We start from the raw sequence: 16694 nt of genomic DNA, 5'->3' as shown, positions 1-16694 counted from the left end.
TATGGATGGACATTTAAAAAAAAGGTAATTGCAAAATCCTTCCTGTTCCAGTCCTGTGCAGATTAGGATGAAAAGGAAAGATGAAAGTATGCTTTCTACTTTGAATTTGTGTGGAAGTCCTTTATTTTCTGCGGTTGATATGTACATCACCCCCAGGAAAACGAAATGGAAAAGCGATAGAGAGTTTTGACTATACACATTATTGTATCATAAAAATTAGTTAAAGTGAAATAATTCTCTAGGTAAGTGTTTCCTTGGATTATTTCAACTTGCTTGGGTGCTTCTCATAGCCTAAAGTCAATACTTACCTTATATTGAACTTTAATCTGATTAGCCATTTTTATTCTCATTCCCAATAATGTTCATTGTATTCCCAGAATTCTCTTCTGTTAATTAGCTCTTAAGATGAACTTTGATAACCATGGATTTCACTGAAGTAGTATAAATATGTACTATAGTACATTAATTATTCATCAGATTACAAAGACTGCTGTATAAGAGGAAACATGGAGTAGGTGGTCGTCTAATTGAAATTTTTATGGAAAAAACTAAGTGAAAATGATGGCCCAATAGTATTTTCGTCACCAACAAAAAAAAAACTCAAATTCATACTTTAAGCTTGAAGAATCCCCTAAGTAACAAATATAAATGTAGGTTAGTGACTTTCACGTTCCCTTTATATTGAAAACACAATGAAACATACTATTTCATTTATATTTTGAAAACAAAAATAGATAATTACCTTAACAAAATTATATATTTCATTCCAAATACATGTAAATCATACATGCTCATTAAAATATCATGGAAATTATTCCATTTCATAAGTTAAACGTAATTTATTACAGGGATTTACATATTGGCATAACAGTCTTAATTTGATAACTGCAATTAAAATCTGAATGAATACAAAATTGCACACTCACCAATTACATATCATTAACAGGCCATTGCACAAGCCAATCTTGTCAAAGTTCAGCACAAAGCCACATGTTCCCAACACAAATTATCAGTACTATCTTCACCAAGTGGGCTTTAAAACAAACTATTCTTGGACGGATTCAATAACATTCTTATTTACACATTTTACAAAATTCACATCATTAAAAAATATTTATACAATTCATCTAATTCCACGTGTCTTACTATTAGATCTTTTTTCTTGTCCATTCATCAGGTGATCAATGACTTTGGGCATAAGGGCTAATTTTTCTCTCACGTGGAAGGGCAACAAGTCCTTGTGTTGGTATAATACTTTCCTTCCATCTTTATCAATATAGTCTGTTGTGGCTTTGCTGGAGCTGATGGTGATTTGCGATCCATCTAAATACTCCACCCGGAGATCTCCAGAGGAAAACTGTGTTTGAAAAAATAAATGGTTCAGCTAATAAATTGCTCGAGTTTTTCCTTGACAACTATAAAAAAAACTATGATATCACTTACCTGAGATGCAAGACCAATGTTAGGCACATGGACTTGCTTAACTGGCTCTACTATCCCATTATCACGCACAGGTTTCAAATGTGACTTGAAGACTGATGTGCCACCATTTACACACGAAGGATTCACCAGCATGGAATTCATTGAAGATGTTTCAAAAGACTGAAACTGGATTGAAAATGATTTGATTAAATTAGCATGAATATTGACAATTGATTAAAAACTCCAGCAAAATTATGCACACCAATACCATTCCATTAGGTGGAGAAAGAGTCACACTGTTGGATGCAACATTTTCCTTGTCACGAAAAACATTTTTGTTTCTCGGCCTCCTTCCAACAATTATTGGGAAGCACTGCTCTCCATCCAGCGTGGTCAAGTCAGACAAGTTTTTTTCCATTGAGGTGCAATGTTTATAGCACTGAAATTATAAATTAGGCCAATTGGAATGCATGAAAAGAGCTGCACATGAATAAATAAACGGTTGATAAGAACATTTCCCAACTTCAAATTGGAGCTGCGATGGATTAAAAAATAGCTGTTATACCTGCTCAAAATGCCGCCACATGATGCTAACTTCAATGGGGAGATAATCTTTCTGATTCAGCTTAAAAGAAGTTGACCTTCCTGAAGAATCAAGTACTTTAACTTCATCTCCTGACTTAACGACTTTTCCCCCTGAAAGAGAATGACCATATTCAACTTAGGAGAAAGTATATATACCCATAAGGATAAATAGATGAGAACAATAACACATGATTCATAAACGTTCACACTATTAAGCATAGTAATACTGAGCCAATTTAGCATGTGAATACATAATTGCATTCTTCTCAGCTGTACTTAGCAGCTGTCACAACTTATGCATCACTATTAGAACTTAACCAAAACAAAATGTGTCCTTTTTCAAATGGTGAACTGTTTGTAACCTATTCAAACTAACCTTCATAAAAGCAGACTTCAAAGTCTGGATCAGGAGAGTTCTCCATCAGCAGACATTTGGCCTTTTCACTGTAGAAGGTCACTTTCGGGGTTTTCGCCTTAACTAGGCAGACAAATCTAAATGAAAAATAGGAGTGTTAGCAACAGGTAACAAATATACACAATGACAAGAACAACACGAAAACTTCTTACCTTGATGCATACAAATATTTTCTCCAGTGCTTTTGAGGTAGACTTTCATAGCTATAAATTGCATCCGTTCCCTGTTTTGGGAGGTCCGGAGGTGCATTTTCTAGTAAACAGCCCTTCCCGTTATTGGGATGATACAAAACTACCTGCAAATTCGAATTATATATTAGAAAAACAATAATGAAAACAATTTCATCCTTAGTGTAATTAAAAAAATAAGTTTCAGTGCTTCATATTCGTGTTGTGTAATCCACTCCTAGAAACTGCCACACTTACCCGCATTCCATCTGCTGAGATCCTGCACACTTCGACGACTTTTTCTTCGCCACTTCTTTTCTTCACAAATTCAATACATACTTCTCCAGAATCTAAAATACTCAAAACAGCATTTTTCGTCCGATGACGAGTGGGCTGCAAACGGTGTGTTGTAAGAGGAGGGGCAAGACCATTGAGATGAGGTGACAGCTGTGGATCTTCTTTGACCCTTCTTTGAACTTTACTGTCCTCCCTTAATCCACCATTTTCAGAGCAACTAATTTTGTCATTAGGTACACCACAACTATTCTGAAACAAACCTAATTGAAGCACATCATGTTTGACCTCATGTGCATGATCATTTATGTCTGGGTCTGGCCACTTATGGTGGAAATGCTGATGGGTCAAAGAAGTTTTCATGTTGCTGAACATGCTGTCATGACAGTCTTTATTTGGGCAAGAGCAAGAATGGCTTGATTTCCACCGGGATTCAGTTGCACCACATTCAGACACTCCATTCTTTCGTCCATTGTTAGCCATTCGGCATGACAGCAACCCGTCTGAGTAGCAAGACCTACCACAATTCTGAGCAGGTTGCCTGAAAACTTCAGGATTTTCAGAATTGATTACCAAAGAAGTCTTCAAACAATGTAGTTGCTCGTGATTTGAGCAACCCTGACAAATTGAATGGCAAGTGTGTCCTCTAGACATTAGCGTAGGATTACTTGAAGCACAACATCCAGAAACATGAGAGGTATGATTACTTTGTTGAGAATTAACACATGTATTGTGTGCACTCAAAGTTCCACAGCGACTCACCAGGAGAGGTTCGTGTTCACTGGGACAATGTACACTTCCTCCCTCCATTTTATTCACACCATGATGAGAATTCATGCATGTATCCATGGCACCACATGAGTCCTTGGCTCTGAAATAATGAAAATTTGAAAATTGAAGAAAAAAAATCATAAGTGATGATTCTTAAAAGAAAAAAAAATTTTCACTTACCTTCCATTTCCTAGCTTTGGAAGAGAGGAAACATTTGCCTCATCACGTGAGCTGATGTGAACTCTTCCAAGTTGCTCAGAGTACAAAGAGATAATATTACCAGAAACCGGGTCAAATTTGGAGGAAGCTGAGCCACTCTTAATACTTTCTTTACCAGGGTAGGCATCAGTTGACATAGTACACATTCCACTGTCATCCTCACCTTGGACCATCCATTTCTACAAGATAATAAGTTCTATCATGTGATATCCATTGAAAATAAATAAAAACAAGAGCTCAATGAGGCTTACCTTTTGTAAATACTCATAATTTTTCTGGTTCTTTTTCATGAATGGGTGCTCCAGTATCTCTCTTAATTTAATCCTTTCTTTTGGATTTTTCTTAAGAAGCAGGTCAATCAAATCCCTAGCTTCCACAGAGAGATGGCAAGGCAGCTAAAAATAATTTCACCAGCATGAATAAGATACTTAGTACGTGAGTTTAATATTAGATGCAAGTCCAAACCACATCCACTTCAACCATTTTCTTAAGGCTATTTCAGCGGGAGATAATTCTTTACCTGGTAGTTATCCATCACCACCCTGGTAAGAGTGCTCTTAACAGCATCTGTATCAAATGGAGGTCGGCCAACCAAAAGAGTGTAGAGCATGCAACCAACACCCCAAACGTCAGCTTCTAAACCATGTGAGCTCCTGGTTGCAACCTAAAAAAATACAGAGAGTTTTGAATCTGATAACGGGGATTAATACCATGCAAGCAACAAAGATAATCATTACCTCTGGAGAGATGTAATTAGGTGTGCCACACATGGTTAAATGCTTCTCATCTGGTCGTGTCAGCTGTGTTGCCAGCCCAAAGTCCGCAATTTTCTGCAATATGTAAAAAAAACACATCATAAAAGATATCAACAAGTACATACTCACCAATAACTATAACTTTATGTAGAAAGAAATTAAGAATTAGATAGACAAAAAGGCCACAGTTATCATCAAAGACAAAAACTGACCATAATTCACTTGCAAATTTAATTACTCGTCTAAGCACTGCCAAGAATAAAACTGAGCCATAGGAATTTTATCAGATATTAATAGCTCTATTATCAGCCAGAGAAAATTATTTTTCGCAGATCACAAATAAAAGGGACATTATACTTTCCCAGCCTAGGTCCTAATGTCCACGGGAATTATCAAATTCAAGGAATTAGACGTCTATCATACACATTGGAAATAGGCATATCGGCAACCACAGGGAAAATATAAAATGAGAAACTCAATAGAAATAATTGAAGTCATAACAGATCTCAAGGTTGCCAACTCCTGAATATTCAGCGAATTCTAGTAAGTAATATTAAAAACAATATATGGGCATGTTTTTAACAAAAATTAATGTTACTAGCGCCTCAAAATATTAAACTTGGGTGAAGATCTAAGTAGTTTGCAATGGGGTATTGAAAAAAAACCCATACACCCACTTACGTCACAAAAGCGGGTGCTTACAGCAGGAAACTTAAGTATGGAAGTAAAGAAACAATTTATAAGATCCTACATCTGGAGTATGCTCCTATACGGAAGTGAGGCATGGACAATGACCGCAGCGGAGAAAGCAAGGATAGAGGCCTTCGAAATGTGGTGCTACAGAAGAATGATGAAAATGAAATGGATTGACCGAGTTAGTAACAAAGAAGTCCTAAGAAGAGTAGGAGAGAAGAGAAGCCTCTTGAAAACCTTAATAAGAAGACGGAACAACCTTATAGGCCACATCCTGAGACATGATGGCCTGATGAAGACAATCGTCGAAGGACAAGTGGAAGGTAAGAATGGAAAAGGAAGACCTCGAACAAAATATATGGAACAAGTGAAGAGAGATGTGAAAGAGAAGAAATACGTAGGTGTGAAAAGATTAGCTGAAAGGAGAATAGAGTGGAGAGCTGCGTCAAACCAATCCTAGGATTGTTGACCAATGATGATGATGATGATATTCAAGGTTTATTCAGCTCAAGAAAGAAGTTTAACTCTTTCATGCCAAACGTTGAGTGAAGCTGACAAGTATTTTCATACGTAGATTAAATAATGTTGGGTATAGTAGGCGTGGATTTTTTAATGCAAACGAATGAATGTTAGCTTAAGCCAATGCGGAGGAAGGGAAGTGACCTCTGAGGTAGCAATGGTTGGTGGTATTCAGGCCCTGCCTGAGAACCATACTGAGACCCAAAAGCCACTTGTAGGCAATTCAACCCGACCCTCCCACTCATTTATGATCTTCCTCACAGCAGGAATCCACAGTAATCAGGTTAACTCAGCAGTGATTTATACTAAGAAAAATTTGCTGCATGCTCCTCTGCATAATTTTTTATACTTTCAAACGATTCTTCATATTGCTCAGTGCAGAAGCAACTTTTACACAAAATTTCAGTGTTATTAATAATGAACTTCTTACATGAATGCCTCAATACCTTGCTATGTAATAAGAGAAATTTTGTCATTTTAACAGCGTTATCGTTCATATTTGTCACAATCTGAATGTCTAGCTGAATAATATGTCTTCTATTTTACAATTTATTCATTTTTTCTCCCTAGTACTTACTGATATGCCGGTATTCTAAGGTAATGCATCTTGAATAGACCATACTGTACCTACGTCAATGCCATATTGTTAGCTCCTCATTTTGGGCGGAACATTTGCTGCCTGACGATGTCTCAGATTCCCAACTTGGGAAAACCATCCCTTCTACTCCCACAGTGATGTTGCATGGGCATTCATACAGTCCACACGTTTAGCGGTAATGACATTACCGCCGAATCTCTAGGATCCTTCAAATAACGATTCATTATGATGGTATTTCATTGGTTTTCATGCTTGTACTTTGCATTCTGTCAGCCTGCATGCTGATTTCTGCCAAAAACAGTTTTCTTTCTCCATGGACATGCATATGTAGGCATTATCAGTTAGCTATTTGAACATCGCAATTTTAGTTTTTATTTCTGTTTAAATAATTTCTTTATCTTACCCTTTACATTTACTCCTATTTTTCGCTAATTATATCATAACCCCACCTTGCAGGGGCGCAGCTAGGAATGAAGACTAGGGGGATTTTTAGGCGCAAAACACTGGGGTGTCTGAGGGTGTGGAATACCAGCCAGGGTTAGCGGGAGGTGCGGGGGCCCTCCCCTAGAAAAATGTTTACATACTTGGTTCAAAATGGTGAGTTTTGCGGTCTTCTGAGGGATATTTTATTAACATTTACACTATTCTATAAGTAACATTAATCCAATTAAGTGAAATGGATTAAACTTAAAAATTTCTCTGAGCTCTGGGGCAGTTTTTATCCCCAAACCCCCCCTCGCTGTGCCATTGCCACCTAGTAACAATATGATCACTTGATTTATAATTCAGGATGATGGTGTCACTTATTTATGGTACACTGAGTACATATTCATTATATCATCTTCTCATATTATTGCCATCTTGTCACCAAACATTATTGTTATGTTGTTATTATTGCATGTATGATAATGGAGTAATTACAGGCATCCCCCGAGTTACGTATGTCTCGACTTACGTAAATCCGTACTTACGTAAGCGATAACCGTATTTCAAATGATTACGTTAATTTTCGAATGCGAGCGCGAAGAAGTAGATATTCGCTCGTACAACCAATGGTAGAAAAAATATCGAATAGTTATAGAGTTTTTTACGTGCTAAAAATAACAAAGTGACCCATTTTTGTCATTCCTCGAAGGAAATTTCATTAATTTCTGTAGAAAAATCGCTCATAAATCCCAAGTCAGCAATCAACGTGAAAATTTGCAGTTCTAGCGATGGATGTGGTGGCGTATGTGGTTGCGCTCATTCCTGTACGATACAACTTGTTATACAGCAATCTCTGAAGCGCCAACGCAAAGGTTCGACTTACGTAAATTTCGACTTACGCATAGTCTGCCGGAACGCATCTCTTACGTAACTCGGGGGATGCCTGTACATCTTTATATTTTGATGAAAATGAAAATACACTGTCATTTATCTCTGTAATTCATTGTAAATTGGTTCTCGAATATTTGGAAGGTGCAATAAAATGAGTAAACTGAAAAAATTCAAGAGCAGTTGATGGCATGAAGAACCTAAATACAGTAATAGCTGATGACATTTTAAGTAAAATGGTAATTGAAAATTGACATCCTAATTCATAATAATGCTTTTGACAATGATAGCTTTGATGATGCCGTCTCTTCTAACATTAGAATACCAGCAAGGTTCAACTTCAGACACGCAGAAAGTGGTATATCGGACAAGGAGTAATCAATGGACTCAGACTTTCCTGCTTCCTACTTACCCTCCTTGTATCCATGGTAATGTCATGGAACTAGAGAGTCAAATGTATAACACATAGATGATTCTTGCATATTTTTTATGCTTCCTGCTACAATACTACTCGATCGAAATGGATAGAAATTGATAGCAGACATGACGCGACCCTCCAAACCTTAGACTGGCTCTGGTATTAGCTCCCTGGTTTTTGACTCAACTTACGACTAACCAAGTCCAAGTATATTTCTCGTTGTTGTTTTCCGCAGTTCCCAGGTTTGCAGCTGTCTCCTGGGCGTTTCGTGACTTACGACTAACCCCATAGTTATGATACATTAATAATTTATTTATTGTTTTACATCTATACAACCTATTGTAAATTTTGTCCAGTTATTTATTTATTTGAAATGCTCATATCTACTTTATTTATTGCTATTGCTTAATCATTATTTGTTTTAGGTCTATTTTCCAATATATTTACTGTTACCAATGGTTAAAGTAATAATTTACAGTGTATGTTATCATAATACAAAGGAATTTATAATGGAGACATAATGTTCCAATAACTATCTTCTGCCACGTTTTATGTATCATTTGTATGCCGTTATAAAGTGGTTCAAGCCGTTGAATTAAAATAACAGCTTGCATTTCATAAAACGCGGAAATACATTTAAAACATACTCACAACTTGCATGTCCTTGGTGAGAAGTAGATTCGCCAACGTCATATCTCGATGCAAAATGTTATGAGAGTGCAAATACAGCAGGCCTTCAACCACTTGCCTTATAGTATGGCATGCTAAAACGGAAAACATTTTCAGTATCGTATAGGAGACGGACAGAATTGCAACTTCTAATACTAATTCTTTTTCTAGCCTAAATAATAAGGATACTGCATTATTTTCAAATATAACATGGCACATACCATCTTCTTCACAAATTATTTTGTTGCTGTTTTTCAAGTATCTCTGAAGTTCTCCATTATGGCAAAGCTCAAGAACAAGGTAAACATAGTTAGAGTCTTCAAAGAAGGTGTATAGCTCTAGAATGGCAGGATGCTTCAAGCGTGAGTGTATTGCTACCTCTTGACGGACTCTTTCAACCATCCCTGCGGCTTTCATCAATTTTTTATCAATCTGTAATCATTCACATATTTAGCCACAAGATAATTATAACTGGAAATACTATATTGATATATATTATTGACTAACCATCTTAATTGCCACTTCCAGTCCACTTTTCGAGCATTTCGCCCGATAAACGCTGGCAAAGCCTCCTTTACCGAGCAAATTGAGGACTTCATACTCCTATGAGAAAGATTATATTTAATACATAAAATATGATAGTTTAATAACAGAGATCTTTTATACTCGAGGAAATTATGGTGAGAGGTACGACAAAGGTATTCTGAGAATCAATTTTATTTCATCTCACCTCAATTTGCTCGCCAAAACTTGATTGATTAGAGGCCATTAAACGCCTCAAGTCACGACTTTCCCGTTAACAAGAATTCAGTAAAGATGATGATGGCTTTTTGCATAGAAATAATATTCGAATATTCATTACAAAAACAAATATTCAATAATAAAAATGTAAACACGTGCACTAAAAGTGACAACAAACTTATTTGAAGTTTACCGGTAATATTTGTAACATTAGCCATGGTTGGTTGCTACAATTACGAACAGGCCAATAGAAAATGTCGTTGCTTAGCTTCGACAAAACTTGGTGAGACTCGCTACCCAATCTCTCGGACGGCAGCATAGATGACTCTAGAACGAAAGCGAGCCGTTCTCACATGTGCCTGTTCTCTCGAAAGTTCGTCCACTGACCGGTGAATGATTGTTCTCGTGTGAAAGACTGTGGATTCAGTCTGTCGATCGTACTTGTGTCGTGTGAGTTGTTTTAAAAGTGTTTTGTTGGACTATCTTTTGGAGATGGCTGCTATGTCGGTAATCGGAATAGATTTTGGAAACGAGTCCTGTTATGTCGCTGTGGCTCGTGCTGGTGGCATCGAAACAATTGCCAATGACTACAGTCTGCGAGCCACACCGTAAGTATATCTGATCTTACCAATAAATTTTTTTGTATTTGTGTCGTTAGCATGGCTAGGTCACACCTTTTCTTCTCATATTTTGGGTTTAAATGTACGCGTTTAATTGTTTACTCCGGATCCATTATGCAGGTACCCTGACCTAGTTACCTTGTTGTTGTCCAGCTTCTGGGAATAATGAAATGCAGCGATAACAGTGGGTTGAAATTTCGTGAAAAACATATTTTTAGGAATATTTACATATTCCATATCCATTATGTTGATTAATTTTTGTTAACAGATAATCCGTTCTAGAATTTTCTCACTATGCCGGGTTGTCAAACGCTCATTAGTATCCTCAATTAGGTTGTTAATTCACCACATGTTTGGAATATTATTTAGAATATTTTACGTTAAGAGTGTACTGTATGAGTTATGTGTTATGTCGTACCACAGTCGAAAAAGTGTAACATCCTGTTACCTCAGCCATGCGGGAGACGGAGTAGTTCTTAGTGTGTTGAAGGTGCTAACTGGTATTTTATTAATTGGGTACATCAAGTATCTTATTATACATGTGGGGTAATTTTAAGCCCGTGCGCGTATGTTCTAATCAATCCACGCCGTCATCCATGAATTGATTCCTTAGTCAGCTATAGTGTATAATGATGAAAAAATCTTGTAAGGTGCATCGTTTTTTAAGGTAATCATTAGTTTTTCGATAAAATAATAGGAGGCTTAATCATCTGAGTCGATGTAGAATTTTTCGGTACTGATGTTTTTGGAGTTAGCTGGTGTGTTCATTTAATTTCTCCTTGCAAACAGTTCCGTCATATATTCGGAACTTTCTGTGATACTTTACTGTTTTTTAAGCAATTTCTCGCATTATTTCTAATGTATGCATTTTATTTGGTAGTTGTTGAAATTAATTAGAATGATATTAGTTAGGTTTTACATTATTATCATGCGAATGGTAACGCCCATGCGATGCTCCTTTGTCCGTCGTTTCGTAATGGAATCGTGCCAAATGTAAAATGATTTTTGACTTGTCGATCAAGAATCGTTACCGCTACTATGTACCAACAGTTTCCACGTTAAATTTTTCAGCTGTTTTGGATGATGAATAATTTAATTTTATCTCTGCCTTCAAGTTCCGTTGTGTTTACAACGATCTGTCGTGGCACCAATTTTTTGGCTAGTTGTGCGGTTAATGCATAAAGAGGTCTATTCAAATGAGAATTTTTTCGTATATTTGCTAGGCATTTTTGGGAGTTCAAATTGGCATAATTACATGCTGTTTTTGCATGTCAGCCAGAATAGCTATTCATCGATGCTCTTTCTGTTTATTTATGGTAAATCACCTTAATATTTCCCATGTACTTACGGGGCCCAATGTTATGAGGGCCGTGGAGTCAGCTCCGTTGCATAATTGGTGGGACAATGACTCCCAGCTTCGTAAAATTAGATCAACGTTACCAAAAGGTGGTATGCTACTGCTCCTAGTAGTGTTTTAAACGAGTTTAAAAAAACTTACTCATTATTCCTGTCTAAAGGCCACTATACATCATCATACTGAATGATCGCGTGATCATTCACAGGTTCATGCGAGCAAAATAGTATATGTTCTAACTTTCACGGAATGATCATGCGCATGACGGTTCATTCGCGAATTTTTCCGTAATACACGGCGAATGATTTCATTCGCATGATCATTCACCGTGTATAGCGGCCTTAACCGAGTTTTACCGTGTTGATATCCGAGGAGAATCGCTCATGTATACATTCCGTTTGCGTATAGTATTTTTTTTTACTTATTGTATACGCATGTATCGTCTGGTTGCGGTTGTTTAACGATGCGTAGGTATTTATTTTCCGATCAGCTTTCCCGCTGCGTTCAACCGCATTTTCTTTGCTATCATTGCAACGCAATTTACGTCGTTGAGTTGTGGGTGTTGAGGTATAGGTTATACGTGGTGCCGCAGGAGGTAAGATCAATATTTAGCGCGTAGTAAAACTGCCTTGCCGTTGTAGGTGGCTCTTAATCTATGTGAAAGGTTCAGCGCGTGGTGCAAAAGATAACTTAGACAATGAGGAAGTGAGAAAAAATTTATCCGCAACTTAGGCGTAGAAACGGTGTTCTTGCGGCAAATGTGACGGTACATTTTATTTTCTGACATCGTGTATCATTTCGTTCTCGTTTTGTTTCTACTTGATGAACTTGTGGGCTTGCGATATGAAGCGGTTGAGGTGTCGAGGCAGGCTATAAATCTATAACTCATTGTGCTTAAACTCATAGAACATTGGAGCTGAAGTCGCTAAGAGGCCTTTTCGAATCTCTTAGGTCTCTATTGCCAAGTACTTTCAACAGTAGCATGCCGATAAGTGTCGATGAAACTGTGTGTGATGTCAGGCTGTTTTGTGGGTAGAGTGCTGACCATCGCGATACATTTGCCAGTATTCGTCTATCATCGCTTATGTCGGTCGGAAATTTGGTCGTAGGTTTTGTTCTCGCTGCATCTGGATTACAATTGGATGAGACCTATTGGTATAAAAATGAGATTTGTCGATTAAGTAGAGTTTTAGTGAGTTTACTCTTTAGTCAAGTGATTTTTTCATCATTAAAATATTTACTTTTTGAAAATATTTTAATTTTGATTACTGTTAGCTTTACTAAAAACTATTAATATTTTCCTGCTATGTGTTAGAAACTGAGTCATACTTTCTTGATTTATTTTCCTGGGGAAATTAAATGGAAGTTACTCATTTCATAGTTGCAACCTGATCAGCCCTCAATCAATAATATTCGTAAAATTAGATCCTGTGTATCATTTAAAGTGATTATTGGGTACTGAATATGGAATGGCAACTACATTTTCCTGCTTGATAGAGATTCACATTCATTCACATGTCTTTGGTAAACGAGGCTTTGTTACTGGATGTGCCTTGGATGGATAATAACTGTATATACTGATAGTTGATGTATTCATACCATCCACTTAGTCTAAATTCAGTTTATGTATTTACATGGCTGTTATAAGTTTCAAATTATTGTCTGATCATCCCTAGTCAACGTTCGGGAATGAAATAGCCATTTAGTGAAAGCATTTTGAATGAGGTTGGTTTAGGTGCCATGCAAAACAAGAATTGGATGCTTTTGTTTGCATCAGGTGACAATAATTATATTCAGGGCTGCATAGATTTTTTTTTCTTCAGGAAGCAAGACGATTCCATCATAATATGAGTGTTTTATCTCTAAATAAGTGAGAAACAACTTCCCATATGTATGGCATCTTTGTATAGCTGCTTACGCATTGGTATTTACATATTGTGCAGACAACTATTGTAGGGGTAAGAAGTCAACATGCATTACAGATTATTTAACCTCATACTTAGCTTATTGCAATCTCTGATTGCATTTTGAGCATTAATTATCTAGAAGTTTTGGCAGCAGTGTACTTATTAGTCCATAATTACCTTTTTTTGGGATAATAACAGAGAATGTCCTGTTCTTTTACCAGGTATTGCACAGTCCTGGATATTTTCATACTTGTATTTCGCTGGTTATGTTTTTGTTTACAGTAGTATACCACACTACACACCACCAGGGATTTGAATTTGAGCATATGGTAATAATATGATTTTTTGACAAGGATGATATTTTCTAATGTTATGAAGTCTACGATAGTGATTTTCATAATCGATATTATTAGACATGAAATCACTAAGCTACCTTTGTGCTAAACAATTTATTATGCAAATTTCAACAACCTAATGTGGATGATGATGACCATGAATATTGGTCAAACTCAGCAGTGGACGCAGTTGTGGATAGGTGGCTTGAGAGAATTCATTATTTATCTGGGAATATTATTGTGCATCTACCATTGGAGTATTGTTGGAGTGGAGAGAATTGTTTGTGTCAGTCACTCTTCAGTGGCCATCAACCTTATTTTGGGTCAGGTTTTGATCATATTTATTTACATTGCAAAGCTAAATAGTAACTTTAGGTTGTGCCTCTGAGTTTCTAGCCTATTTCCAGGTTATTCTAATGGAGGTTTCCACCTCAATTAGAGAAAACAGTAATGATGATGAAAATTCTATCAGGGTTCTTTCTATCCCATACTGCATTATAGGCCATCCTTGGTTGTGGATTTACATGCCCAAATGCTACCATATGCTGGTCAGATGATGGCAGCTTGCATCACTAGCGTTCGTGCATGGGTAAATTGTTGTATAACTGGTTAAAAGGAGTCATTAAAGAAATCACTTGTTCTGGAGATTTATTCGTATCCATGTTCCCATTGGTTTTTCTGTCATGAAGTTCTTGTGATAATTTAAAATTCGATTGACTCTGAAAGCGGAGGGAAGGTCTAGTTTTAATCATCTTGTTCTTACCTTCACTTTCTTGGTATTTTTTATTCTATATGCCTCTTGTCCTCATATGGTGGTGCACAGTAACACTTTGCTACTTATATAGTTAAGGTAAAAATACTCTCTTTACTATTTGTTAAAGCCTTAGGTGTCTGAATGAAATTCCTAGTGGTTGACTGTAGCTGCCAAAATTCGATTTTGTTCGTTAATTATTAGGTTATTGAAAATGAATTAAAAAAATTTCAGGTCCTTGCCAAATTTACCCGTAGAAGCCACACACCTTTTTTTGTGGAAATGTCAGTGAAAAAATGGAGTGCACTACTTACAGGAATCCTCCAAATTTTAATGTAAGCCGCATTCCATTTTCCCTCAAATTCTTATCTTTTATTTTCCCAGAGTTTAGCATTGAAACTGGGAAGCCGTCGCAGGAATTACATTTCTAACATTATTTAACCTTATTAGTCTTGGAAACGTAAAATTATCGATTTAGCAATGAATCATGAGTTCCTATAATAGACTGCGCCCAAACAGCATTAGGAAGTTTATTTTTTTCCCTCGTAAGTCGGCCCAATGGGGGTGTGCGGGATATATGAGGGCGCAGCTTACATGAGTAAGTACGGTATTAATAATTTAAAGACTCAACTCTCGAGAAAAGTTTTTCAAAACCATTCTGACTTTTGCATTAGTGCTGGCTATAGGTAGACAACCCATACAATTGTTTTGGGTGTAGATTAGTAATTTCTCTGATGCCTTTACCTGTTCACTGGATGTTTAAGGGTTAAAAATTACGCACATATCCCTGTGATGTGTCATGAGTTAAAAATTGGTGTTAGAATATTAACCCCCAGTACGTGATGTTTCACTGTTTGACCAATCCTCTCACATTCCAATGCGGTCAACCTTCATGTTTCTGTATGACACCTTAATTCTTTTATAATTATTATATGCCTTTTATGAAGTTGATTTAGAGTAAAAATGTCTCTACCGCCAATTATGACTCTGGACTGGCATATCTTCTTCTTTGTGTGAACTATGGTCAGTCTTAATGTTGCCGCTGCGAACCTCGGTTATGTCATTCTGTGAAAACAGGTTTTACTTTAGGAGTAACACTCCTGAGACCCTGATTGATGGCTTATTGTTCTGTAAGTCAAATGCCAATTATGCTGATGGCATTCCTATTAAGATTATTCAACTATCTAGGTATGCCTTGATCGCATTCTTAAAATATTTTGCCACTTTTGATAACTCTGTATTTCCATCCATGTGGAAAAAAGTACTGATCCATCCTATAAAAAAGACAGATCCAAAATTCTTTCAGCCAATCTCTATTTCAGGCACCCAATCGAAAGTGATAGGTAAAATTGTTTTCAAACCAGTCAAAAAAAGTTTTGCCAACAATGATGAACTTGATGTTTTGCAATCTGATTTTTGACATGGATTCAGTACACGGACGGTACAATTTTTAATAAACTTGCACTATCCTCCCTCTTTCAGGAAAATTAAACCTGAAGTTGCTCCCACGGTTGATAGTGCTTCTATGATTTATTTTAGTGATGATGGTTGTAAAATGGCGGGCTACAGCACTTATGTTTCAGGGCTTCCCCCGGGCTGAATTGAATTTGAGTATTGAAGTTCCTGTAAAACCCTATCATTCTTTAAATTTAGCAGGCAATCTATTTTTAATATCCAAAGATTATAAATTGATCTAGCACAATGAAAGAGAAATTCTCACCTAAGTCAAGTGAAATTATGACCTCATCGATATTCAATTCTTCTAAAAAATTTAGCCTGAGATACAGCTGTAAAATGATTACATAATATTAATTTCTTTCACCATATTGGCAAGTCGGTCTATATAATCATGTACATTTACTTGTATGTTCTCAGTTATACGGTACGTTAGTTGTGCGATATGCATGTGTTCTCTGAGAATAAATACCTAAACACTGCTCACACCTGTGTACCATACACCGATTGTCATCAATGTCATAAACTAGGCACATCATTGCATCTTTGTATTCCATTTTAACTGAAGTAAGTACATCTAGCATAAGCAAAATATTCTGGTGTTCCGTAAAAACTCATACTGAATGGATACTTCTTGCTTCAACTGTCACACACCATTTGGGATATATTTGACAAACCTACTTTTAATTGGG

The 16694-nt window shown here is 36.6% G+C and overlaps 2 protein-coding genes across 3 annotated transcripts in view; one reads left to right on the top strand and one right to left on the bottom strand.

Annotated features, from left to right (window-relative positions):
- Positions 1 to 744: 744 nt before the first annotated feature.
- On the bottom strand, positions 745 to 9789 carry LOC124162834 (serine/threonine-protein kinase PLK4). The gene is made up of 15 exons (XM_046539501.1): positions 9570 to 9789; positions 9347 to 9442; positions 9061 to 9271; positions 8822 to 8934; positions 4611 to 4703; positions 4394 to 4537; positions 4125 to 4268; positions 3835 to 4052; positions 2848 to 3754; positions 2575 to 2717; positions 2384 to 2499; positions 1988 to 2118; positions 1691 to 1861; positions 1444 to 1608; positions 745 to 1357 (listed from the first exon to the last, which is right to left on the bottom strand). Exons 1-15 carry the CDS (start codon positions 9606 to 9608, stop codon positions 1124 to 1126), a joined length of 2925 nt encoding a protein of 974 aa, XP_046395457.1. The 5' UTR covers positions 9609 to 9789; the 3' UTR covers positions 745 to 1123.
- A 126-nt stretch (positions 9790 to 9915) lies between these two features.
- LOC124162835 (heat shock 70 kDa protein 4) overlaps positions 9916 to 16694 on the top strand; it is a 66093-nt gene continuing 59314 nt past the window's right edge. Inside the window, exon 1 of one of the 2 annotated variants that reach the window (XM_046539502.1) lies at positions 9916 to 10188. In XM_046539502.1, the coding sequence (XP_046395458.1) occupies positions 10073 to 10188 (116 nt within the window). In that variant the 5' untranslated portion in view covers positions 9916 to 10072. Of the gene's footprint in view, positions 10189 to 12623; positions 12710 to 16694 lie in introns of those variants that run through there. The other variant, XM_046539503.1, reaches the window with a different exon arrangement.

Source organism: Ischnura elegans, chromosome 7 (assembly GCF_921293095.1).
Source record: "Ischnura elegans chromosome 7, ioIscEleg1.1, whole genome shotgun sequence".
Taxonomy (NCBI): Eukaryota; Metazoa; Arthropoda; class Insecta; order Odonata; family Coenagrionidae; genus Ischnura; species Ischnura elegans.
This window is presented reverse-complemented; position numbering and strand designations above follow the sequence as displayed.

Bases quoted from the DNA above. Each gene is read 5' to 3' on its own strand.
- LOC124162834 (XM_046539501.1), bottom strand. From the start codon at position 9,608: ATGGCCTCTAATCAATCAAGTTTTGGCGAGCAAATTGAG. The intron at 1,862-1,987 runs GTATAACAGCTA...TTATAATTTCAG, and splicing joins TGTGGCGGCATTTTGAGCAG to TGCTATAAACATTGCACCTC. The intron at 1,358-1,443 runs GTAAGTGATATC...TTTCAAACACAG, and splicing joins ACATTGGTCTTGCATCTCAG to TTTTCCTCTGGAGATCTCCG.